Below are 25,741 nucleotides of genomic sequence, written 5' to 3'. Positions count from 1 at the left end.
ATACAGTACGACTTCCAGTTAGCTGTGGGGGAGCTGCAGCACTTCCTGTTAGGCCGAGCAGGGTGCAAACTGCTGAAGCTGTCTGCATCCTAAACCTCACGGCCACATGCAACCACTCTGGCCTTCCTCCTTCCTCTTTGGCTCCAACACTTTGTTTATATCACTTTACTCCACATTTAAGTGACCTCTTGTGATTGCACTCCTGAATACTTCCCATCAGGCTGTTGAGTGACTCATTCATGACATTTGACTTTGAACTGCGTGAGCGTGTGTATGTCTGTGTGTGTGGGTGCGTGTGTGTGTGTGTGTGTGTGTGGTTTGCGTTTGTTTTCGCAATATGTTTCTGCTTTTTCTGTGAATCATTGCCATGCTTCCAATCCTTCCATCCTTCCACTGAAATAAAGTGGCCAAGTGAAGTTTTATTTGTCACTTGAGAATTCAGAAACAAAATTTCTGGTTGGACAAACTGATGTCAGGTATTGATAACAGCGAGGGTGGAGCTCTCAGTGCCTCGAGCAATAGAGTGTTCTTGCAGGATGTGTTTCAGGAAACATTTAAAAGATTCCTCAGTCTTGTTATTGGCTTTCATATCTCTTCAGCATAAGTTAAGGTGTTTTGACGTCTCCTCATGGCCACTCATCAATGATTTCTCCTTTAACTAATTCACCTGTAATAGAGCCACAGCTGGAATTGGATTACTTTTTAATCACACCCTTATATTATGAAACAGCAGCCCCAGGAAATCTCAGAATTTTTGATTGTGTTTTTCACCCTAATGATTTCATTGAAGGAACAACAGTGTGAGATGAAAGACACATTGTAGAAGTTGAGACAAGTAGCATGTCTGGTTATAATTAGGCATGTGATATTTACTAGTTCCCCTCCAGTGGTGGGGAGCTGTGCGTGGCTGATAAGAGCAATTCATTCACAGCTTGCTGTTCTCTGATGTTCTTTCTAGCCATGCAAAGTGCTTTACTGTATAAGCATATCTTCACAAAACGCAGACACTGACTGTGTTTGTTTACTCACTAATACAGACCTCAGTTTGCAATATTTACCTTACTGTTTTTTTCAGTTTTTTGCACATATGCTTGTGTGGCACGTAGCCTTTGTGCCGACATGTGCATTACTTCCCTATTCCCTGCTTTCACATGCCTTTTGAGTGAACTTAGTTTTATCAAAGATGAAGGAATTATTATAGTATTGTTATCTAGCTTTGTGAATGTTGCAACAGTTCTCCAGTACAAATGTGGAAATGTCGTGACCTAGAGCTTATTTCTGTGTCCAGTAAGCAATGACTCACAGAGAATCTGACTCAGATACAGCAGCCACCTGATTTTCATATTGCAGCTAGGATGCAGGTCAAGTCCATAGGTCAGTGCCGTAACTCCTGTCATTACAAATGTACCCAAAGCTAACTGTGTAGCTGATGTGCTCTGATATGTCACTCGATGTGCTGATGTCACAGGAAGTTGAGCTGCAAAGATTAGTCTATCAAAAGGAAGTTACTTGGCAATTATTTTGATTGGGCTAGGGTTAGGGGGTTAGGGTTAGGGTTAGGGTTAGGTAAGTTATTTTCAAGTAGAAATGGCAAATATTTCATGATTTGATTAAGTTTGGTTATGGTCTGTTGGTCTCACTAAACATGACATCACTATAAATGTTTCAGCAATCAGCAGATTAATCAATAATGGAAATAATTGTCAGTCACAATCCTAATATAAACGGGACTGTGTAGGCCACAGTATGATTTTTATGTTTTTATTATTGTATTACCTCTATTTTTTATTTATTTATTATAATTCCATGGAAGGAACATTTTAGGATATAAACATGGCATTGGGCTTGTAAATACATCTTGGAAAATGGCCACTCATTCTTTTTCACAATAAGTAAAAGGGAAATGGACATTAAATAACATACTGTACAAATGACCTTTGCATCCTAGTGCTTGTCCTTTGCAGTGATGCCCATTTGACTGCTTGTATGACACACAGATTAGAGTATTTGATTTATGAGAATGACCCTTTTAAAAGCTGCTATAAATACTATGCCAAGAGATGTCCATCAGAGCAGTGAGTCTCAGTCAAGCTCAGTTCAATGAGATATGTTCCACAATACATCCAGACTGTAATAGGCTGAAGTGTCTTATGTAATCGTTTGTTTTTGGCCACATGTAACACAGAGACCCCACATTTCCCACTCAAGCTTCAACATTTCGCACCTTTTAGTCAGATACAGCCGTCATACTGCATTATGTTTGGTGTTCATGCTGATTCTTATAACTCTGCCCCGTTTAAAAATGTGTAATTTGAACCCCCACAGAAACCAGCACCTGCAGGAGATGTCAGAGTGACTCAGGTAGAGCTACCCTCTCTTCTGGGCTGCAGCATCTCTTGGCTTATGTCCCCCACACACATCCCGGGGAGGAGGGGATCCGCCCACTCCCTCCATCTCCACCTGTCCGTCTAGCATCCTTCCATCCATCCTCTCCCCCCCTCTGTCCGCTCAGGTCTGGTGTACTGACCAGAAGCTGTGGATGAAATTCTGTCAAAACAGGCCATGAAGGAAAAAAAAACTGCATTGTTTTACTAATGCAGACAAACAAAACAATTACAGACAATTAAAAGCGGATTTGATAAAATGTAGTTTAATATGAAGCCATTTTAGATTTTTTTATATTCTGATATTTTGTAAGTAGTTAGTTATATTTTAGGCCTGGTTTTGGTTCAGTGTGATTTCTGACAGAGCTATCTCTGCAGGGCATGTTTGAGTTGTTCTGCCTTCAAGCTGTTGAGACTAAAGCCCATTTGATATGCTCTTCACTTAGAAGAAGTTGGCTGAGCAGAGAGGGGGCAGGATGGGGGATATCATTGACTGCTTAAATGGCTTCCATTACTCTTCTGCAAAAAGCATGACTTTTTTATTTCGCAGGATTTTACTATCCCCTCCATATTCGTCATTTGCATAATATTTTGTACCCACACAGCACAGACCTACCTGCCAGTGTTATACAGACCTCCGCTTCTATCTTTTATAAATTGCTTCTTTTTTATCATCCCACACATTGTCTCAGAAGGCTTCTACGTCAAGTGCTGCAGTGTTTTTTCATGTAGCATTTCCTCTTTTGTCTGTATTATTTTATCGACGGAACTACAGTAGAGCTGCATGCACGGTACTAAATGTCTTTATCAAAGCCTGACATCACCAGTGTGGCTTGTGGAGTCAAATATTGTTACTGTAGAAAGTAAAGGAACATGTGCAAACACTGATGAACTGGTGATAAGAATTTGGTTTGACAGACAGATTTTTGGTTATTTCTCGACCAAAGGTGATGTGAAGATGCAGAGTATGAGAGCCAGGATTTATAAAATATATTTAGACTCTTGCACACTTAACATCATGCTGTGCATACGAGAAAAACTTTTGTGAAAAATATCTTATTCAGTGTCATAACCAAACTTTCAAGTGTATACTTTACATTGTTGACATCAAAGGAAGAGGAGCATGAACAGTGACATCCCAGAGTTGCATTAAATGTAGTAGTTCAGCAGTGGTGCTCATGTTTTCAGCTATTTTTTAAATTCAGTCTTGTCTTAATCCTGTATCAACTGTCCTGGTTAGTTTTTATCACATTTCATCAACAGTTTTTTAAATCAGTTGACAGTGGCAATTAAAGCCTTATCTTAGTCACAGAAAACCATAACTGTTATAGTATTGTTTTAGTCAATGAAAACTGATAATGTTTTAGTCTTTTCTAACCATCAGATTATATTGAACATTTCAGTTAAACTAGTCAAGCTGAAACAAATAGATTTTTATTATATTACTCAAACTTGTCTAACATAAGATTTTATCTCATTATCTGAGGTTAAATGATTAAGAATGCAGCTTTGCAGAAAGTGTCTCGTCTGATGGTATCAATTCATGGAATATCTCCAGACACTTTGTGATTTGCATGTTTATCATGAACCAACACGATTCAACAGCTGGGGCCCAGTTCTTTCTTTAAAACTATTATAAAACAATGAGAGCTGTACATGACACACTTATGTTATCTGGAATTCTATAAAATAGATAATGTACTCCTCACTGTGTTCATTGTGCTGGTGTGGTCTTAATGTGGTGTGTACAGCACAGGAAACAGAACTGCTACATATGCCATCCAATAAACAGTGAGGATATTTAGATACAACAGCAACAAAACAGTCTATTTCATGTTGATATAGTCACAGTTTTTAATCAGTGTTTAATGATGTTTGTGCCATTTCGTCATTGTCTAGTCTTAGTCATGGAAAAGAGGTTGTTGACTAACATATTTAGTCATCGTTTTTTTTTTTTTTTTTACAAAATTCTTTTTTTGTTTGTTCAGCAGCTACAAGACATAATTTCTTTCTTCATTCTGATTTGACACCATTCATTGCTAACACATGAGAGTGCAACAGTAACATCTAACATCTTTTTAAAAAATGGGATTTAATTATGTAACATGAGAGCAAAGCCTGTAGCTGCTCCATAATACCATGTCAGTAACATATCATACCACTGATATATTGATATCAAGATATGTCTACTTTAACTGGAAACAGGTACTCCTCTCACACTGAGTTACACTTTGGTTCTGCAATGTGTTTGATTCCCTAAAACAAATTCAGGAGCAATCTAATGAAGGTCTCATGCAGAAAGGTGTCAATTTGATTCTTCCCACTCCACAGTGGAGTGTCTCATTTTTCCTGCGTTTGAGTTCCAGAAACAGACAAATGCAACTGTTTGTGTAAGATTCTGTGGTCATGCGGTTCTGCTGTTGATGTATACAGTAGCATATAACCACATTTCCTGTAATTTGTCATATTTCATTTATTAAAATGTCACATTTAGTTAGTCAATAGTAGTTAGCTTCAAATTTACAACATTTACACTAAGACCTGGTCCAACTGTTTTTCTTTTTCTCCTAAAATTGCTCTGTGCTCCCTTCAGAAGAGTTCTGCTGCCCTAAAAAAAAATTACTGATTGAGTGCGAATAAAATCTGTTTGCATCCAGGGAAATTGCCATGTCAGTGGGTGTAGATTCACTTCATCACTGGCATTTGACATGCAGTGGTACAAAATGAGACCATTTGAGCTTATGTATTTTATTCTACTGTATGGGCAATTGCTTGGTTAAACTTAAGCTTTCTGTGTAGTCACATAGTATATTGTGTTCAGTGATTCATGCACAGGAACTGACCAGGGCAACAGCAGTCCAAGTTGAGTGTTAAGAGCCTTTCTTAAAGGGCATAGCAGTTATTCACTGAGGGGCAAGAGGAACTCTCAGTTGATTGCAGATTGTAACCAACAAAAAAAGGGAAAGGCCCTCTCTAGTACCAGTGTTAAGTTTGTCCCTTCTGGGCTATTGTAGAAACATGGCGGTGTAACATGGTGGCTTCCGTGGTTATGTAAATATAAAGGGCTCATTCTGTGATAATAAAAATACAGTGATTCCAGTGATTAAACAATTTAAAACATAATTATGAATATTATATTTCATTTCTGTCAAGTTCACTCAGCTAGATGCTACTAAATTCTACACACTGCTCCTTTAAAATGTGTCAGGTGTTTATCAACAAAGTGGAGTCACAAGTGCGCCTCTAACTGAATTAAGTTGGGGTGCACACATTTAAAGTGTCCTAGAATCAGATAGTTTGCAATCTGTCATGATTTAACTGGCAAATGATATGCTCAGCAGCAGAAGGCTTTTACCACACACAGACACACACAGATGCTTGCACACACACTGCACTGTCAGAGTTCATAGTAATTAGCATTGGGGTTTCCTTGTAAAAGAGGACTTGTACACACACTCTGTCATTAGTTAATGGGCCTTACAGCCTGTTACCAGGGCATATTCTCCCTGCCTGCTGCTCCCAGAGGGGCTGAGGTGAGGTGAGATTGAGCCGGGGCTACTGCTATCAGTAAGCCATACAGCATTAAATACAGCATGGATGAGGATGGCCCAGATGTCTCTAGGCTTTACTCAATTAAAAGCTGCGGCTTCTAAGAAATCAAGCCACTCAGAGGCTTCCGGAGAGTTTCCTGAAAAATCAGCTTACTGCATGTTCGCTCTCTCTCTTTCTACTGGTAGTGGACAGTACAGAGGTCAAAGCCTATTACAAAGAATCAAGTACAGGCAACTCAACATCACACAGTAGCTTTAGTCTGCACTGCAGAGGAGTGCCACTGTAGTCTGTAGACATTAGTCACCCAGAGCAGGAACTGTGTTGGTAGTTTCTTTTTCAGTTTTTCTTTTTCTTCTTACCCTGTCATAAAAACACTGTTTTGTCTCAGCCTACAGTTTAAAGCTTAGAATGCTGAGATTAGCCAAGATAAACTCTATTAGTGGATTTCAGTGGGATCAGCAGCTGCATCTTTTAAAGGAAGGGGAAAAAACAACTTTAAACGTCTCCAAAGAGCAATGGCATGTCTGAGTAAAGTGTTATGTCATTTCTATATTCAAAACACGAGACGCAAACAACCAGTTCCTCCTTACAGGCTCCTAATGACACTTGCTCTAGACTGTAATGTAAGTGTTACAATTGTGTCTTTTGTCAAGAGATTTAAAAAAAGAAAAAAGTTTTGTAAATATAGACTGCCAATAGTAAAAACCCTTGTTGCTGGAGAAGGTGCCTCCATTCAGCACTGACAAAAGCATCAGATAAGCCTTATGTTACATAATGTAGCTACAATCTCTTTACTTTTCCACCCAACTGTAAACTGGCATGTCAACACATTATCAAATAGCACTGACATTCAGCAGAGATGCTACCTGATCCTCTAGATATCCAACATTTGGGCAAAGCTAAGATGCACTCGCCATTTAACTGCATCCTCCAAACTATCTCTTTGATTTGGCCTGTTGCAGATTATGCTGAACTAATAAATCTTTGAATATAAATTCACAGGATTTGGTTCAAAACAGTTCAACTCTAGCATTTTGTCATCTACTGCCTTACACTCTGCATAGTTTTATTTGAAAGTCAAAAGGACCATGGGCCTCTATGACTGTGGAAGCGATTGATGCAAAGACGATATAGAGAGAGTAAGGTTTTAACAAAGAACTCTATAAGTAGTGGACCTTGGCTTGTCTCTAGCAGGTAGCTGTTAGAGCCTTCAGTAGTCTTTAGTGTAAATGAAATGGGATTAAATGGAGATCGGCCTTCCTTCAGGGTTCAAAATTAACCTTTTAGTCCACTGGTCAAATGGCTAGTGAACCTTCAGATACTACCAACACTCAGTAGATGACCTTTTTTTTTGGTTAGTGAGTGAAGCAAATCTAACAGCCGCTATTTTATCAGCCTTTGATTGGTGGCTGTTAATAATTTCGAGCCCTTTAGTTTGCTGGATTGTCTGAGCTCTTAGTATCTGCTCTTCTTGTTCGCCATTAATGAAGTCAACAAAATATCTTAATTGATAATAGTTTAGACAGACCTGTCAGAGCAGAAGTTGCAGTTGTCAACATAAGATGTAAAAAAAAAAATGACAGAGAGGAATGTGGGTGTTTATGCAGAGTGAACCGATAAAGTGAGAGCAGTGAGGTAGCGTAGTTGAGGGTATTTGATGGTGTTGGCAGCGGTTTTAACACAGGGAACTGTGAGGTGAAAACAAGGTCATGTACTGTACTAAGCTTGCTAAATATGCGCAATGCCCAGAGCAGATGCTTGCTTTATTATGAATGACTTCTGGCCTTGGCAGCTTGTTAGATTTGGTGGCTCGTAGTCACACTGATATGATAAGTCACCACAGCTCTCCTTCCTCCTCTGCCTCACTCTCTCTTTCTCTCCCTGTCTCTTAGAGTGGCTCCATCACTTGTGCTTGGAGCTGATCTTTAGGTCTAAATGGTGGGTTGCCAGCTGAAGAGACAGTCCCTCAGTGTGGAGGTGGTGATTTAGTGGGGAGATAAGCTCTCTGTAATGGCAGGGTGGAATAATTCCTCTTTAACTAGGAGGCTTGGCTCTCTCCACCCTCTACAAGAAAATGTTCCACTCTACTTTTTTCTTTCTTCATTCTTTTCCATGCCCTCTCACCTCTCCTTTTTATTTGTCTTTGTTAATAGTCACTTTTCAGTTAAGCTATAAATCACTCAAAGTATCATACATTATGAGCTGAAGCAATGTCAGATGTGGTATAAATCATGATGTACAGGGTACAGATGGCAAAATATAAACAAGGTTTTAATCTCAAAATCACAATAATTGGTTGATTTTTCCATTGACAGCCATGTTATTATTTTGATTTGCAAGTCAGACGCTGGTTGTAGCTTTGTAAACGTTTGCCCCTAAAACCTGTTAACAGTACTACCTACAGTAAATGCTGGTGTATCTAGGTCCACAATGCTAAAATAGGCAAATTATCTAATTACTAAAAGTGACTTTCTTTTTTAAATTGAAGTTCAGTTAAATAACTTTCTGCAATCAAGAGGAAGTGTATTTAAACAAGCTAAACATTTAAAAATGATTGACTCAAAAAAGACAAGTTAATTGGCATTGGACAAATACATATATAAAACTGGCATATTGCACAAGAGCAAAAAAAATCTCATGTCTTCATTAAGAGGATCAGAAGGCTGCACTGTCTGAGAGATATGAGGTGACATGGGAGGTGAGGAGAAGAATAAAGTAGTGGGTGGTGAGTGGAGGAGAGTGAAGATATTGTCATTTCTTACTTCCTACATAGATGATATCTTCAACTCTAATCATTGTGTTTGCCTCTCACGCTCCATTTCAGCTTCTCCCTCTCTGTGGCAGAAAAAACCCAGGAGGTCCTTTGTGCTGCAGATAGATTTCAGTTTATATTTTACACTGCAGGTAGCGATATTGCTGTTGTGAAATCCACACAGGCAAATAATCAATCTAGGTTTATTGAGTAAGGCTGCCCCCTGGAGGCTTTAGTAATATCTTCAGGCTCTGGACACTGTGTACAGTACAATTCATTGTACTGAGCTGTTAACCTGACAACAAAGGTTTGTTTGTCTATTCATTTAAAAGTTTGATGTAACTGAAGTTGAAATCAGAAGAAAATGTGATTTTATATGTGATCATTCACTTATAGGACCATAAACATGCATCATAAATACACACCAGGCAATTATGTGTGTGTGCTGAGGGGAAGACTTAACACGTGTGTTTGTGTGTCTGTATGTTTTCCTTTGCAGCCCTGCTGTCGTCGTGGTGCGAGGAGCTGGGTCGTCTCCTCCTGCTGCGTCATCAGAAGAGCAGGCAGAACGAATCGCAGGGAAAAGTCCCTATGCAGCCCAGTATGAACAGCATGAAGCCCGGCCTCACACACAGGTCAGTGGGGAGTATGTCCTGTCTCCTGTCACATGAGTCAAGACTTTGGTTATCCATGGTTATCCATATATATATATAATGTTCAGATCAGGTCAAGGTTACTGTTTTCCACTTCAGAGGGTATTAAGAAAAGTTAAAATAAGAGCCTGAAGGACAACTAAGAATAAATTTGGTTAGCATATTATCATAGCTGTTTCTACCCATTTGCCACTTGTTTTCCCCACTGAACGTGCACACCGGATACACATATTAATTTTAATACCACTAGTAACAGTCTCTTAGGCTGATACAAGCCTTTTGGTGTTATGGTTTTTTTGTCCCTAGTTTACAGTTTTTTTGTGTTTTAAACTACAGCAACTTACAGCCTCAATAACAACTGTGGAGTAGTACTGATTGAATACCTCATTTTCTTTTTGTACTTTGAAGATTCAGTCATATGGTTCCTATCAAAACAGTACACAGTGACTGAACAATATAATCCATGCAGTTAGTTATTTTACATTATTCATGACAATGAGTCCTGGACCTTTTTTAAGGTAGCATTTGCTGCCCTATTTCTCTGCTTTTCCCTTTAAAGTATTTTTAGAACATGCATTCTCACAAAATCTAAAAGACAAGTTCATTTAAGGTTCACTGTAGTATTTTTTTTAGAGACGGTGTGCAATAGTGGGTCAGTCTTTATTAAGCTATTATCTTGAATTCAGTGCTTATGTAATTCACATGCAAAGACAAGGAGGATTTCCATTGTTTGGAGAAGAGCCAGAATTGCTTTGAGGGGAAATGAGGTTATTTGGGGTGGAGGAACAAACTGACAGGGAAGAGAGCTGTGAAGTAATGTTTTTGGAGAACATTGTGTGCTCATGCCTCCCTCTCTCTCTCTCTCTCTCTCTCTCTCTCTCTCTCGCTCTCTCGCTCTCTCTCTCTCTCTGTCTCTCTCTCTCTCTCTCTCTCTCTCTCTCTCTCTCTCTCCCTCTAAGAAAGTCTGGATTTAGCCAAGAGTCCTGTTTGCTTCTACTGAGGAGCTTGGGATAATGTTGTGCCTTTATGAGGAAATATTGAACATGTCGTTCATTCCAAGTGCTAACCTCTGAGTAAAAACAAGCTGCTTTCCAAAAACAGCAGTTTCTTCCAACTCCACTGGCCACTTGCCTCTTCCCATGAGGATTTAGCTTGTTTATCATATGTAACCGACTCTCATATTATGCTCTGATATTTGTTTTGATTCTGAATGCTAAACATTCCAGCTGCACCCTAACGATTCATATCCAAAGATTTTTCAACAAGTCAAAGAAATATTTTTCTCACATTTAGTTTTTAGTGATGTGTGTGGGCATGCAACCCTATCAACTCATTTGGGGCTTTTTACTCATCTCACAGTGCAGCCATTAGCACATATCCTGGCTGAAAACATGTTTTGAAATTGAGTGCCAAACATTTCAAATTGCCTAACACTTTGGCAAGAAAAAAATCCCAAATAATTCTCATTTTTGGATGGATATGCAACTCTGTTGGCCTTCTTATTGGCTCTTTTCTTGACCATTTGAAACTTCAAGTGACATTAGGCACATGTTTGTGTTTTGATCTACTTTCCAGTGATGGATCCTTTCCCTATGACTCTGTCCCCTGGCAACAAAACACTAACCAGCCCCCTGGGTCATTGTCTGTGGTTACAACAGTGTGGGGTGTAACCAATACATCACAGAGTCAGGTACGTCTTTGCAGGAGCTGCCATCAGTCTGTCCTGACATCACTTCTTATACACAATCAGATGGTTCACTCTGAAGATTTGTCTTTGTCTCAAATGGATACTTATTTACCTGTTTGATGCTTTGTTAAATCCAGGTGCTGGGTAACCCAATGGCTAACAGCAATAACCCCATGAATCCTGGGGGTAACCCTATGGCATCGGGTATGTCTGCCAGTGCAGCAGGCCTCAACTCTCCCCAGTTCAATACTCAGCAGCAACAATTCCCCACAAAAGGAGGCTCCAACCAGCCATACATGCAACCAGGCATGTACGGCAGACCTGGCTACCCTGGAGGTCCTGGGGGATACAGTGGGAGGTAAGAGCCTGGATACCATTCTCTTTTCTGTATTTTTTTTTTTTCAAATGAAAGCAATAAAATTTAGTATAACGATTAAAACATGTGTTATTTGTTTTTCTTTTGCAGTTATTCTGGAGGCCCTAACCCGCCTCCAGGAGGTATGGGGATGACCTCCCATACACGTCCTCCTGGTGACTTTGCACAGCCAGCTGCTGCTGCTGCTGCCGCTGCTGTCGCTGCTGCTGCTGCTACGGCAACAGCCACAGCAACAGCCACTGTGGCAGCTCTGCAGGAGACCCAGAATAAAGATATGAACCAGTATGGGCAGGTATGGCACACACCTGCTGACAGATGTTTACAGCTGTGTCCACTTCCCAAATAGCTTGTAAATACAAATATACACAGGAAGCTATTATCCAACCACCTGCTGAAGACTCAAAATAATATTATTAAATACTCCTTCTGTTTTTCCTCCAGATGTGTTCATCGTTCCAAATGGGCCCTACTCAGGCTTACAGTAGCCAGTTCATGAACCAGCCAGGCCCACGAGGCCCCCCTGGAGGTATGAATCCAGCCAGCATGGGATCAGCTATGAACAATCCTAATATGAGTGGGCCTCCCATGGGCATGAACCAGGCTCGAACCCCAGGCATGGGACCTTTTGGTGCTCATGGCCAAAGGATGCCTCAGCAAGGCTATCCTGGAGGACCTCGACAAGGCATGCCAATGCAGGGGATGAAGAGGCCATATCCTGGGGAGGTGAGTGGAGAGCTCTGATGTGTCACATAGCACCTTAATGTGTGCTTTACTTCTTCTTTTACATTTTCTTTCCTTTATCTTTCCTTCAGGCAAGTTATGGAGGCCAGCAGTACGGGCCTAACAGTCAGTTCCCACCACAGCAGGGGCAGTACCCCACATCAAATGCCACCAGGCCGCTGCCCTCTCCTAACTACCCGGGACAGAGGATGCCAGGGCAGCAGGGCCAAGGACAATACCCACCTGGCATGCCCATGGGCCAGTACTACAAGGTCTGCAACCATCTTTATAAATGCCAACTAATCATCTATTCATTTTCTATACACACTTATTCGTACTTGAGGAGAGGCTGGAGCCTATCCCAGCATGCATTGTGTGTAAAGCAAAGGCAGAAAAATCACCAGTTACTGTTATAGTACTGACCCTGAATGCAGCACATTTCAAAAACAACTGCATGGTTTATGCCTTGGGCTGTAAGGATGTGTTTCAAATTGTTATTGCTTTCTATTTCCTTTACAGCAAGAGCCCTTCAATGGTCAAAGTACCAACTTCTCTGGTGGTGGATACTCCTACGGCCAAGGAAATGGGGTATGTTTTAACTTCCTATCCAAAAGAAAAAGTGCTTTACTTTAACTTATTTCGAGGCATGTATGTAAAATGGGTTATACAGATGTTTTCATCATCTGACTTTCCTGTCTTTTACAGCCCCCTAGGCCGGGTAACTACCCTCACTCGCCAGTCCCTGGAAACCCCACACCCCCTATGACCCCAGGAAGTAGTATTCCTCCGTACCTTTCGCCAAACCAGGATGTGAAGCCCCCATTTCCACCCGACATGAAGCCAAATATGACAGCACTTCCGCCCCCTCCATGTGAGTACCACAGCAGTTGGTTCATTTTATGACTTATTTGTTTTATCTTCATGCTCTTTTCATTTCAGAAAACGAATACCTTGTTTTTCTTCTCTCCCAGCTAACCCCAATGAGGAGCTGCGGTTGACGTTCCCAGTCAGAGACGGGGTGGTGCTGGAGCCTTTCCGCCTGGAGCACAATCTGGCTGTCAGTAACCACGTCTTCCACCTTCGACCGTCCGTCCACCAGACCCTCATGTGGAGGTAAGCCACACACAAGCCTTCCATTCTCATTATGTTTGCACATTTGTACCTGTCAGTGCACAGTCGGCACCACAAGCACATGTTCTGTATCATAAAATGTATGCAAAAAAGCAACTTTCAGTAATATATCTTTAAGACAACTTGCTCTGAAGGCAACATTCAAGAATGTGACTCCCATTTCACCTAAAACATACTATGACATAGCTACATACAGTACATACATATACTTATGTAACTATCTCATGTAAACTATTGAAAATACACACATATATGTATATACATATACATGATAGCTTACCTTTGTCTCACTTGTCCTGCTATCACCGTAGGTCAGACCTTGAGCTCCAGTTTAAGTGCTACCACCATGAAGACAGGCAGATGAACACCAACTGGCCCGCCTCCGTCCAGGTCAGTGTCAACGCCACGCCCCTCACCATCGAGAGGGGGGACAACAAAACCTCCCACAAACCCTTGCACCTGAAGCACGTCTGCCAACCGGGAAGAAACACCATCCAGATAACCGTCACTGCCTGCTGCTGTGTGAGTGTGCACACTTAAATATAGAAACACTTAAAGTGCAGTATGTTATTATTCCATTCAACAAAAAAGATCAGCTGTGATGATTCTCACACAGATGAATTAACTTGGTATTCGTATAGTGCTAAATAGACTAGAGGTGCAGCTGTCTGTACTAATTCTGTTTGTTTTTATGTTCTTGTGTTGCTTTGCAGTCCCACCTGTTTGTGCTGCAGCTGGTCCACAGGCCATCTGTGCGATCCGTCCTCCAGGGGCTCCTAAAGAAGAGACTCCTTCCTGCAGAACACTGCATCACCAAGAGTATGGCTCATTTTGTCTCTTAGCATAGTTAAAATGCATAAGTACATCTCAATTACATGAGTTCACACCCATTTTTCATAGTTTTCTTTAAACATATCTTGAAATACATCTGCAACTACTCACAAAGTTGTACCTTCCCTCTTAAACTCGTCTCCTTTCAGTTAAGAGGAACTTCAGCAGCGTAGCGGCCTCAGCAGGCAACACCACTCTTAACGGGGAAGATGGCGTGGAACAGACGGCAATTAAAGTGTCGCTGAAATGTCCCATTACTTTCCGGCGCATCCAGCTACCTGCACGAGGGCATGACTGCAAACATGTCCAGGTTTGTTCAGATATAAGGAGGCAGTAAACATTTGTTGTTAATGAGAAATGGTCTCATGTTCCCAAGAGTGGGATTAATTGTGATGAGTGTTTGTGGTGCTCTTCTCCACAGTGCTTTGATCTGGAATCCTACTTGCAGCTCAACTGTGAGAGGGGGACATGGAGGTGTCCTGTATGCAAGTAAGTGAAAAAGTTACTTTTTGGGGATGTAAAATTGAATGATTGTTAAAGAGTATATCCAAGGAATGAAATCTAATGTTTATTGTCTACTTTCAGTAAAACGGCATTATTAGAAGGTCTGGAGGTGGACCAGTACATGTGGGGAATCCTAAACGCCATTCAAAAGTAGGTTTTTATTTCATTTAATCTGCTGAATTCAGATTCAAAGTATGTTCAGAACACTTACTTTGATTTAAGTGTTCTGAACACATTCCACTTTCTCCTTCAACAGTTCAGAGTTCGAGGAAGTCACTATAGATCCAACATGTAGCTGGCGACCTGTCCCCATTAAGTCTGAGCTACACATCAAAGAGGACCCTGACGGACCACTTGCCAAGCGCTTTAAGACTATGAGCCCCAGTCAGATGACCATGCCCAATGTGATGGAGATGATCGCCCAGCTAGGGCCTGGCCCTGGCCCAGGACCTGGTCCTGGCCCTGGCCCTGGTCCCAGCCCCTACCCCCCTCACCCAGGTCAACATGGCAGTGGCAACGGGGTAGATTACCCAGGAGCAGGTAATGAAAAGCAGCCAGGATTCTACTGTGTAGACAAATAACAGGATAGTCAGCGTGTTTGTAGGAAAAGTGAGCTATTTAGCATTTTACAGCAGGAACTATTGATGTGTCTCCAGTGCATTAAACAAAGAAACAGCCCCAGGGAGAGTTTTATGCTGAACCTCATTGCCCTGATAAATGTTTCATAAAAGATTTTTTTTGCAACATTAGGGATTTATCAAACAAGTCAGCAGAGCCAAACCGCAGTTACCCTTTTGACAAAAAAGTGTTTGTTCTGGGTCCTTACAGGCAATAGCTACCATGGCCAAGGGAACTTTGACTTCCCTCACGGAAACCCTGCTGGTGGTGGAGTTGGAGGAGGTGGAGGCGGCCCCCCCATGAATGACTTCATCCATGGCCCCCAGCTCTCCCACCCTCCAGATGGACCTGGTGGTCTTCTCTCCCAAGACAAGCCCCTCAGCCACGGCATGAATGATGCAGTAAGTAGGGTTGACTTACAGAGCTGATACCTTTCCTCTGCCTTTATGCTATGCCAGTATAATAGTGGTGAAAAAAGTAGACCAATAGCTTGTAGTCAGGGTGCAATTTGTTAAAAAAAAATGATAGGGGTGGATTACAAAAAAACCCAAATCAGAACCACAGCAAGCCTATATAGATTGTGGAACCTACTACTATTGGAGCCTATTACTGCTGTCATCTTTTTGCATCATTATGTGAAGTTGGATGTCATCTCCATGTCATACAAGAGCTGACAGTGAAAGCTTAGATACTTACTTAGATCTTTTTTTAAATAACCTATTTTTATTTTAGATGTTTTATATGGTCTGTTGGTAAATCAGCGTAAATCATCGGGGGATACATTTTTGTCTCCACTGGGATGATAATAAATCAGCTGAGGTAGTAATAATCTTAAATTAGGAATACTTTTGGTCTCATTTTTAAGATACATTTGGTCTCATTTCTAAGCTTTTTTCTTCTGCTTATTTTGAGAATAAATCTGGAGAACAAATCTCCGAAGAATCTGCTCCAAACTAAATAGAATTAAGGCTCAGATCTGTTATGTGAACAAGGTGCAGCCTGTGCCTCTAGCCAGCATGTGTTCTCAGTCATGCTCACATGCTCATGTCACTGTATAATGTTGCAGCTGTACATGTCTGCTGATCACAGCTTCCATTTCGAAAGGCCTGTTCCATATTACTCACGCTGGGAATCATTTCACTTTTCCTCCCTTTCTTTCCACACACCCTCCTCCCCTTCCTTAACACTCTCTCCTTCACTCTCTCTGTGTCTCTCACTGTATCTTCCTCCTTGTTTTTCACTCTCCATCTCTGTCGCTCCCTGTTTTCCTTTCGCACCTGCAGATGTCCCATCCCGATCAGTCACATAACTCCATGCAGCAGAGCTTGCATGCGTCTCCCCACCCTGGCAGCCAAACAGGGCCGCCCTTGCATCACAGTGGCCAGTCAGGGCCGCCCTTGCATCACAGCGGCCAATCATCGCAGCCGCCTCGCCAGTCGCAGCCTCAGCAGCCTGGGCAGAACAGTCACCCCCACAGCGATCTGAACTTTAACCCCTCCTCAGATGGGCAGATGGGTCAGGGAGCCCAGGATATGCCTGAACCCTCGCTGGATGTAAGTGTATCTGCTTTGGGCACCATAAGCTACCTGTTTTCAGCTAACATTGTCTGCTTTAGCTGCTGTCACGTCTTTGCTTCCTGCTCTGTTTGTGGACTCTCAATTTTTATTCACACTCCTCCAGCGTCAGTAAGATAAAGGTGTTTTCAGGTTGTTTAGTCTGGCCACTCATCATCTCTTTCTACCTCTTATCCACAGCTGCTTCCAGAGTTGGCCAACCCAGACGAGTTACTATCATACCTGGATCCTCCCGACCTTCCCGCCAACAGCAACGATGACCTTCTCTCCCTCTTCGAGAACAACTAGCCCCTCACCTCCCCTTCAAACCCTCCTCTCACCTACAGGAGTCATGACATGTTTGACTGTCCGTCCACACACGTCACTGACCTCCGATCGACACTTCAAGCAGCTTCCTGTGCTCACACACGCACACACATACACACAGTCTCTCAACAGATAATGTGTGACATAGGAGCACGGCTGAAAAGAGGCACCTGTATGGGAACTTCAAGGGAGAAGGCAGGAATGCCACTCATCCCCTACACTCCCTTTTTGTCCTTGTGTAAAGATTCCACTCACCAGTTCCACCGCCTCTGACTCTAAACACACCATTTACAGCCATGTTGGCGGGCACTAAAGTGATATTATATATATACATATATGATATTTGTGACTTTTCAACTGAAAACTGTGCAGCTATAATCATCATGTGTGAACAACACAGAGGAGACAGGAGCCTTTGTGAGCTCGAGGTAAAGTGTTGTAGCTTTTTATTTTATATTATTATCATGATTTTCCTTTTGTGAAAAAAGACAAGAATCTGAGGGGAAAAAACATCGTCTTTTTAAGAGTGTTTTTATCCTATTTGAAATGTGTTCTTCCAAAACTTTGGCACATGCCATGCCCTTTGACCCCTTATTTCCCTGTGTGTGTGTGTGTGTGTGTGCGTGTGCGTGTGACAGTTGACTAACTGGAAGTCAGCACGACCTCATCAGAATCAGAGCAGTGAAAGGATGAGCTTAAATGTCCTCGAGTGTCAACAGAGGAAAACGAGCGCACATTGCGCAATCTAGTGTGTGAGTGATTGTGCGCGTGTGTGTATTTGTGTTCTCTTTGGTTTGCCTGCGAGCGATTGTTAAAGGCAGCGGGGAGAGAAAGTTTGAGACAGAAAAGGGAAGAAAAACATTGAATGGAAGAACGAGAAAACAATCCACCTTGAGAGCTGTCTCAGTCCTCTTTTTTTTTCTCCACTGGGTCTGCAGTCGTTCTTGTGGTATTTATTGTAACATTTCGCTCTTCCTCATCCAATTCAGCACCATTTTGTGCATGTGTGCCAATGGCTCCTGTTGTCTTTGTTCAGCCTAAATGTGCTCGATCAAATCGTTTTCTCACGTCTTTATATTTATTATTTTATTTCAAACTCATCTGTTTTTTTTTTTATTGTTGTCCTTTTATTGTGTGTTTTATCTTTGTCCCACATTAAGACTAATCAAATACACATCACCAAAGTTCTTATTTTTTTTGTACAGGGTTTGGGCCTGGATAGTATGTTGGTATAACATCTTACAGACATCTACAGAAGTTTTTAAATTACTGTATTTTATAGAAAACATCTGTGTGATTTTATTGACTTTTCCTTTTGTTGTTACTGTTGAACTGCATCCTGTTTTGGGGAAAAAAAACATCCTGCATGATCCAACAGTGTTTCCAGAGCTGTTGTATATACCCTTTGTGAATACTTTGTGACTGTACAGTACTGTACCTATCTATGACTGGCAACTACACGGTACTGTATGTCTGTTAAGGACTACACACACTCTCACAAACACACGCACACAATCCCCGATAACCAATCCAATATTGTAATGAATTGATCCAAATGCACTCTCACTGGCCTTGTGTTGAGTACCTGTGTATTGGTGTAGGGTTTTTCCATCACCTTATGGTAACTCATCAGTGAAAAGGAACATTTAAATTACTCAGCAGGCGAGTTAAAAATTAGTAATTTTTTTATTCATTTTGTTTTTTTGTATCTAAAAATATGTCATCTTTACATGAGCTGATTTTTCTGTCCAAAAAGATTGTTGATTGATGCAGCTTAGAGGTCCAAATTATCCCAAAAATATTTGTTTAATGTCATTGGAACATGCTCGTTATTTAAAGTGAGAATTTGCAAATGTCCTTCAGATTGTTTCGAGGCCTAATATGAACTTTTGATAACCATACTTTGCAAAAATGTGTGAACGTGATTCATGTATTTTCATCACATTTTATATTGTTTCAAGTTTTAAGTTATTATTTTTGTCCAGTGTTTTTAATGACAGATATAATTTGGTTTACACAGTTTTATGCAGTATAGTCAACTTAAAATATGCTGTGTGTTGGAAGCTAAAAAGTTCCCCAGTTTGAGATTTGTAATCCTTTAGAAGAACCAAATATGTCTTTACTGGTCTTTAAAGTTGATCAAATCACCTGCATATGACACAGCTGAAGGATCAGACGTTGTTTTTCTCTGTTTGTATGTTTGTTAAAGACAATGCACTGCCGCATTGGGATATTTTATCTCCCTACACAGTGTGTAACTGTAACCTTTCACATCACTTGTAGAAATTTGAGCGATACAAATTGGTACTGTCTGATTGCAGACAGCGGAAATTCATTTGAGGATTTAAAAGAGAATGCAATTAACATTGTAAAATGAAATGTGGGGGAGCCTTCCTCCTGTTTGCATTACAAGGGGAGATTGTGGCAAAGGGTGGGGTGGGGATGTAAGGGATATGTGTATATAATGTAAATGACAAATAGAGACACATTAACAGAAATGTATTCATTTTCTCCAGGGGGAGTGTGCATAGTGTATTTAGAATTTGTAAAGCTTGCATCCTCCTGTCAGACTTTGAATTGGGAAAATGAGTCTGTGTTTGATTGCGTCTGTGCAGACCTCTCTAACCACGCCTGTTCATTTATGTAAAATACTTTATGTACCCCTCCACGTGGGGTTTCCAAGAAAAAAGACAGTTTTCCTTTGTGTAATATTAAACTTCTGTGTATTTCTCTATTACCTGTGTACTTTATAAAGGTGCTACAAAATTATTAAAACCTTTTGAGGTATAATTGGGACTTGGAGACATTGAGCCTTGAGTGGCTCCTAGTGTTTGTTTCCAAATTTACAGTTTGTAAAAAAAACAAAAATTGTCAAATTTATAATTTTTATGCAATTTGGCAAAATATGCTATAAAGGTACAATCTGAAGTGATTGGCACAACAAGTGGCAGTTGTCTCTTTGGTTTTGTACATTCTATGTACAATCATTTCATATTCTAAACTGGTCAGAAAAACATTGTGATTTTTAGTCTTGCAAATCTGTATGTAGTTAGATGACGTGACATCCTAATATTTATCTAATAAATATGTATTCAGATGAAACATATTCAATGTCCTGTGTCTCTTGACATACAAAGTGCAACCAGCATAATTAAGCCAGCACATACTCCACAATCATCAAAACAAAAGATACATAGATTTTGCAATTAGACTCACACATACATCCAAAAATATTTACAAGCTGGAGTAGCACAGAATAACTTCAATAACCCTTTTTAACAGAGGACATTTTGACATGTGACAGGGAAAAAGTATGGAAGTAATTAATTAAATTAACAATATCTGAATTCCATTGAGCAGCTTCAGTCCCAGGGTCCTGGTATTGTGCATGCACTTGTTCTTTTCCTACTATTACAAGTCAAAATGTCTGCTGTGAGAAATGTCTATTTCACCACTTAAATAATTAATTCATAAGATAACAGTAGTGAGTCACAGACATGAGCTGTAAAACTACTGTGAGAAACGACTTAGTTTTTCTATGGTTGGATCAGGATTCTTGAGGTAAATTTTAAAAACCAAAAAGGTCTATGAAGAGGAATGTGAAAAACCATCAGTCTGTGTCATATTCTGTTTGATCAGTTCAGTGTACCTGAGATTACTAAACTAGACTAATGATGTTGATGATACATTTCCCTAATAGTTGGCATCTAATCAACTTTGATAAGATAGATTATTAGATAGATCATAAATGTATTGGGTAAGGGTCATAAAGAAGAACATACTGTGTCAACTGTTACAGAGGCGTTTTTGGTATTATGTTATGATGCAGGTACAGTTTCTGATGCAGATACTGATGACCACTTGACAGGAAAACTTGGAAGTTGTAAAATCCTTCTTTTGGATGTATTACCAACCCTGTTTTAGGCACAAATAGTGCAAGTTAGGTTTGGTATTTGTACAACATGAAATTAGTTTAAAGGAGTTGTTTCTCTTCATGTTCAGTAGTTTAAAGCAGGAAAACAGAAAAAAATGTAAAAAAACAAAACAAAGCAGAAATGAAAAAAAAACATCTGGTGCCAACTAAGTGAAATGTAATATGACTGAGGGAGATAAATATTGAATGCTTTGTAAATGTTATCAGTGATCCCTGCAGTCTAGCATTTATGTCTCTCAAAACTGAGAGTATATTTAAATAGATAAATATTGACCTGCTAAAATTTTCATATAATTTAAATGAATTAATTCAATTTTTATTGTCAAATTATAAAAACAAAGTAAAATATTCTTGTTTAACCCTCATCTGACCAATATATTTAACATACAAAGACTACCAGGGACCCCAAGAATAAACTACCATAAGAAACAGCCATAAAAGCACAATGTTAACTTATTTCTTTTCAAAATGGTATCAGTTATGTAATTAATGTCATCTGAAAAAACAAAAACAACAGATTATTATTATTTTATACTATGTGAAACTTTAAATTAGGACCCATGGCAAAAATTAACTCATAATACATCCATCAATCAAAAGTGCATAGGGGGAATTGGGCCCCAAATGACCCCAATTCAATCATATTTTCAAAAAGCACGAATTAAAACAGAAATAGTTAAAACAATGGTATTAAATAATTGGGAGCAAACTGATTGACAAAATAATTGAACAATTTGGATGATAGATGAGATATGTCAAACATTATACCTGTGGGGTCTGCAGTAGGATTAAGGTTAAAGGATGCACATGGTAACACAACAAGCTACTCAAAGACAGAACAAAGAAAATGCAGTCTGGGTTTCTGTTTCTGTCCGATTTCTTGATCAAAGTTGAGGTTATACTTTCTAAATCTACCACGTGGTGTCGCTGTTGAGCACCGCATCTGTGTGACGTCACGGGTAAACATTAGCAGCAGCAGCAGCACCCATGGGCCGCAGGTCACCCTGTCAGCTAATGAGTGATGTATCAGATTAAAACCCGCATGAGATACAGCCCGCTGGGTATCGCCGCTGCCAGGTTGACTTCCTCCGGTCCCGCCAAGAACCCGGTCGTGTTTCTGGACATCGAGGCTGACGGAGAACCTCTTGGAAGAATAATCATCGAGGTAGCTGGCTAGCTTTAGCATTAGCCTCTCCACCTGCAGCTGTAGAGTCAAACATGCAGAGATATGAGCAGTGCATTGCAAAGTGTAACTCATTCATTTCACTGTGATTTGTATTATCTTCCAGTTGAATGCAGACAAAGTGCCAAAGACTGCAGGTACGTTCAACTTCTCCAAAGATGCTCCAAAATATCCAAAAATATATCCAAAATCACCAGTTAAAGACTGTTTTAATACTAATGGACAGATAACTGTTTTCATTTGGCAGAAAACTTCAGAGCACTGTGTACCAGGGAGTATGGCTTTGGATATAAGGGGTGTGTGTTTCACAGAGTCATACCTGAGTTCATGTGTCAGGTGAGATCATAGTGAAGGGGTGTGTGTGTGTGTGTGTGTGTGTGTGTGTGGTGGTCTAGTGTTATATTGTGTGTTGATCCTGCATGTCCTCTGTCACAGGGGGGAGATATCACCAACTTCAACGGCACAGGAGGGAAATCGATATATGGGAAATCCTTCAAAGATGAAAACTTCAAATTAAAACACACTGAGTCAGGTACCTACATCTCTAAGTTATCTCTATTACAGGATGAAACAGACAACCCTGCATCCATCCATGATTCATATTCATCTTTTCATGCGTCTGTGTTTTTAAGTGTCTTGTGTAGTGGTAAAAAGCAGCAGTGGTTTTCAAAGTAGGGTCTGGGGATGCCCAGGGGTCCTCACCAGGTGATCCATGGTCTTTGTGTCAGTTTAGAGTTCTTTATGTGAAAAAGTTTGAGAGCCACTGAATTTAACAAATACCAGATGAACAGAAAATTCACCAACAGTTTTGATACAGATTTAATCATAATTCATCAGGCAACAATGCCAAGGATCTACCAGTTTCCAAATATAGGGATTTGCCACTTTATTCTGTTTTTATATAATTGTAAATTGAATATATTTAGGTTTCTATTCTTTGTTCACACAGAACAATCAAGTCAAAGTCCATGATTTAAAATGTCTTACTATTTTTTTTGATCAGTCAATTGAAAAAAAAAAAGTTCAGCAGATTGAACAATTATGGCAGAGTGTCACTTTGTCAGGTTTTGTATTGGCTGTGTTTCATATACCAACCTCTCCACTAGATGGCAGTGGTAATCTCATGCAGCACTAAAACCACCAGCTATATGGATTTTGCAATCCCCAGGTGAATGACCTACTTTCTAGAGAGTCAACAGGCACTAATCAAAATAACTCTTGCTTGAATAAACTTAATCCACATGCTGATTATTTGGTGCTTCGTTTTAAACTGTTGCATGTTACATTTTTCCGTCAGTTTCAGAAAAGAGAAACAGGCCCTCATCTAACACAGCTGTTAACTTGTGTCATGCTTCTATTGTGCTGCAGTCAAGCCTGAACATGCAGTTTTTATTGGGTCACTGGTGAAAGGTCAAGATCTTGTTGAATGCATCACATTTAATTGATTTATTTATTGGCTTTCCATTTCCTGCAGGAACCCTGTCAATGGCTAATTCAGGGCCAAACACCAACAACTCACAGTTCTTTATCAGCACGACTAAAACTGACTGGTAAAATACTCTTTAATCTGCCATTATTACTCACCACATTCAAATGTAATCACTTATTAGCCTTTAAAGTTTTTGTGTCTTTCTCCTCACAGGCTTGATGGTAAACATGTGGTGTTCGGGCAGGTTAAAGAAGGTATGGACGTGGTCACAAAGATGGAATCCTTTGGTTTACACGATGGCGGTGTGATAAAGAAAATTGTCATAACTGACTGCGGGGAACTCAAGTAACACCTAAACTCACACATGGACTTCTGTAGAGTGACTCAGCGTGTAACAGTTTAATATTTACTTTGCCTTTGCTCATGTTTTTATTGCACTTCCAAGGAGGAACTGTCACAGGTGATTCAGTGATTCATTTCCTCACTAAAATCTGATTATTATTTTTTTTACTGTTGATTATGATGTTAAAATATCTATTGATTTATTTCATCCACAAAATCAGGTGTAAAATGGTTATATCTTGAGTTTGCGTATAAATAATACTAATTTAAAGCTATATAATACACTAAACTATATAATACATAAAGACATTTTTACCACAGTTGTGATATATTCCTCATAATTCTAACTTTTAACTTGACCCGTCCACTTTGTGTACACACTGAAGGTCATCCAATATGTAAAATGTTTTTATTGTGCAATTATTCTCCATTTACTGCCAAATAAATGACCATTTTCAGATTTGACTAGCTCTGGTCCCAGCACAGGACATTCGCTCTCATGTGCCACCAGGCCTGCTGGTTTTAAAGCTTCCTGGAAATGATCCAGCAGCTTTTTTTAGACACCGGCTTTCCAGCACGACTTCCTGTCCATCAAAGCAGGATGTGACATCATGTGACATCCACCTACAGCAGAACTGAAATATCACATGAATGCAGTTGACAGATGATAGACCTGTGGGCTTTAGCCTCATTGGATACAGTGAGTACAGATGATTTCATCTGCTGGAGCCATGAAGAAACCTGAAAATGTCTTTAGCTTATATGTGGGCTGCTCTTCCTTCAGTGCCTCTTTATTGGAAACACAGAGCATCTTCAGGAGAAAAAGAGAGGAAGGGAGGCCAGGACATGTCTGAAAGCCAGAGACTGGGTGGTGCTGCTTATCGAGCTAATACTTTATGAAAGTAAATAATGAAGCGACGTGAAAAAGCAGCTCTTGCCCCTAAATGAAACCATATGCACGCTGACCTTCCACCGTTTGTTTGAATTCTCAGATTACATTGTTGCTATAGAGACTTTTCAGCCCTCGCTCTGTTTGAGCTAGAGATGTTGTAACAAACTTGATATAATTTGGGTCCCCACCCTCTGGTTTAGTTTTAGTTTTTGGAATGCATGTCCAATATTATTGTGCATGGAAACTTGGCCTGAAAGACGGTGGTGCTGTGGCCAAATGTTTAATACACATGCAAAACAATGACATCTTTACAACTAGTACAAGCTGGTTCTTTTGCTGTAAATGTCTACATTTATCACACAGCACCCATGTCAGCTGGTGCCATTTTTGTGTTCTGGTTTTCCTGTGCACAGTTTGTCTCAAAGTGTTGAAATTGAGTCTGCTCGATGGGTCTGTTATTCTTCAGCAGTTCCATGGTTTTACAAGTCTTACACAAGAGCCATGAATAATCAGTTAAAAACCTCTATCATAATCTATACACTTCGTCCTGTGTAAGACTCACATATGCAGTGCAGAGTGAAGATGAATACATATACTTTCGGCAATGAATATTATACAGACAGAAGCTCTCAGAAAACATTGTGTTGCTTTTGGCTGAAATTTAACTCCGGTGTGAACACTTCCCAGTTACTGGTAACAACAAATCTGCAGAGGAACTTCACAAAATGTCTGTGAAGATTCTCAGTCATCCAGGTCACGGATATCCCAGGAGGGTTGAATCGAGGGCAACTGGACCGAAACAAAATGAACCACATAAACCAAGCAGCCTTAATTCAGTATGACTTACAAAATGAAACCACATAAACCAATTGC

At 40.2% G+C, this 25,741-nt stretch overlaps 2 protein-coding genes across 7 annotated transcripts in view; both read left to right on the top strand.

The window, feature by feature from the left end:
* The window catches only part of zmiz1a (zinc finger, MIZ-type containing 1a), a 102,654-nt gene extending 82,474 nt beyond the window's left edge, over positions 1-20,180 (top strand). For 4 of the 6 annotated variants that reach the window (XM_053333398.1, XM_053333400.1, XM_053333397.1 and 1 more), the window contains 18 exons: positions 9,188-9,323; positions 10,917-11,031; positions 11,166-11,386; positions 11,495-11,696; positions 11,846-12,127; positions 12,217-12,396; positions 12,644-12,712; positions 12,830-12,995; positions 13,096-13,237; positions 13,567-13,777; positions 13,969-14,074; positions 14,236-14,396; positions 14,508-14,575; positions 14,672-14,740; positions 14,847-15,130; positions 15,419-15,609; positions 16,492-16,761; positions 16,963-20,180. In XM_053333398.1, coding sequence (XP_053189373.1) covers positions 9,188-9,323; positions 10,917-11,031; positions 11,166-11,386; positions 11,495-11,696; positions 11,846-12,127; positions 12,217-12,396; positions 12,644-12,712; positions 12,830-12,995; positions 13,096-13,237; positions 13,567-13,777; positions 13,969-14,074; positions 14,236-14,396; positions 14,508-14,575; positions 14,672-14,740; positions 14,847-15,130; positions 15,419-15,609; positions 16,492-16,761; positions 16,963-17,070 — 2,981 coding nt within the window. In that variant the 3' untranslated portion in view covers positions 17,071-20,180. The remainder of the gene's footprint in view (positions 1-9,187; positions 9,324-10,916; positions 11,032-11,165; positions 11,387-11,494; positions 11,697-11,845; positions 12,128-12,216; positions 12,397-12,643; positions 12,713-12,829; positions 12,996-13,095; positions 13,238-13,566; positions 13,778-13,968; positions 14,075-14,235; positions 14,397-14,507; positions 14,576-14,671; positions 14,741-14,846; positions 15,131-15,418; positions 15,610-16,491; positions 16,762-16,962) is intronic. The other 2 variants (XR_008322933.1, XM_053333401.1) reach the window with 2 other exon arrangements.
* A 1,830-nt stretch (positions 20,181-22,010) lies between these two features.
* Positions 22,011-24,129, top strand: ppifa (peptidylprolyl isomerase Fa). Its single transcript, XM_053333407.1, has 6 exons — positions 22,011-22,187; positions 22,312-22,342; positions 22,453-22,541; positions 22,641-22,737; positions 23,680-23,755; positions 23,848-24,129. Exons 1-6 carry the CDS (start codon positions 22,044-22,046, stop codon positions 23,981-23,983), a joined length of 573 nt encoding a protein of 190 aa, XP_053189382.1. The 5' UTR covers positions 22,011-22,043; the 3' UTR covers positions 23,984-24,129.
* Positions 24,130-25,741: the final 1,612 nt, after the last annotated feature.

The sequence above is a fragment of the Scomber japonicus genome, chromosome 14 (assembly GCF_027409825.1).
Source record: "Scomber japonicus isolate fScoJap1 chromosome 14, fScoJap1.pri, whole genome shotgun sequence".
NCBI lineage: Eukaryota > Metazoa > Chordata > Actinopteri > Scombriformes > Scombridae > Scomber > Scomber japonicus.
Note: the sequence above shows the minus strand (reverse complement) of the source record. Positions and strands in the feature narration are given on the sequence as shown.

What these genes read in the sequence shown, in the direction of transcription:
- ppifa (XM_053333407.1), top strand. Translation starts at nt 22,044, where the DNA reads ATGTATCAGATTAAAACCCGCATGAGATACAGCCCGCTGGGTATCGCC. An exon ending in TTGGAAGAATAATCATCGAG is followed by an intron (nt 22,188 to 22,311) that starts GTAGCTGGCTAG and finishes ATTATCTTCCAG; the next exon opens with TTGAATGCAGACAAAGTGCC. An exon ending in CAAAGTGCCAAAGACTGCAG is followed by an intron (nt 22,343 to 22,452) that starts GTACGTTCAACT and finishes TTCATTTGGCAG; the next exon opens with AAAACTTCAGAGCACTGTGT.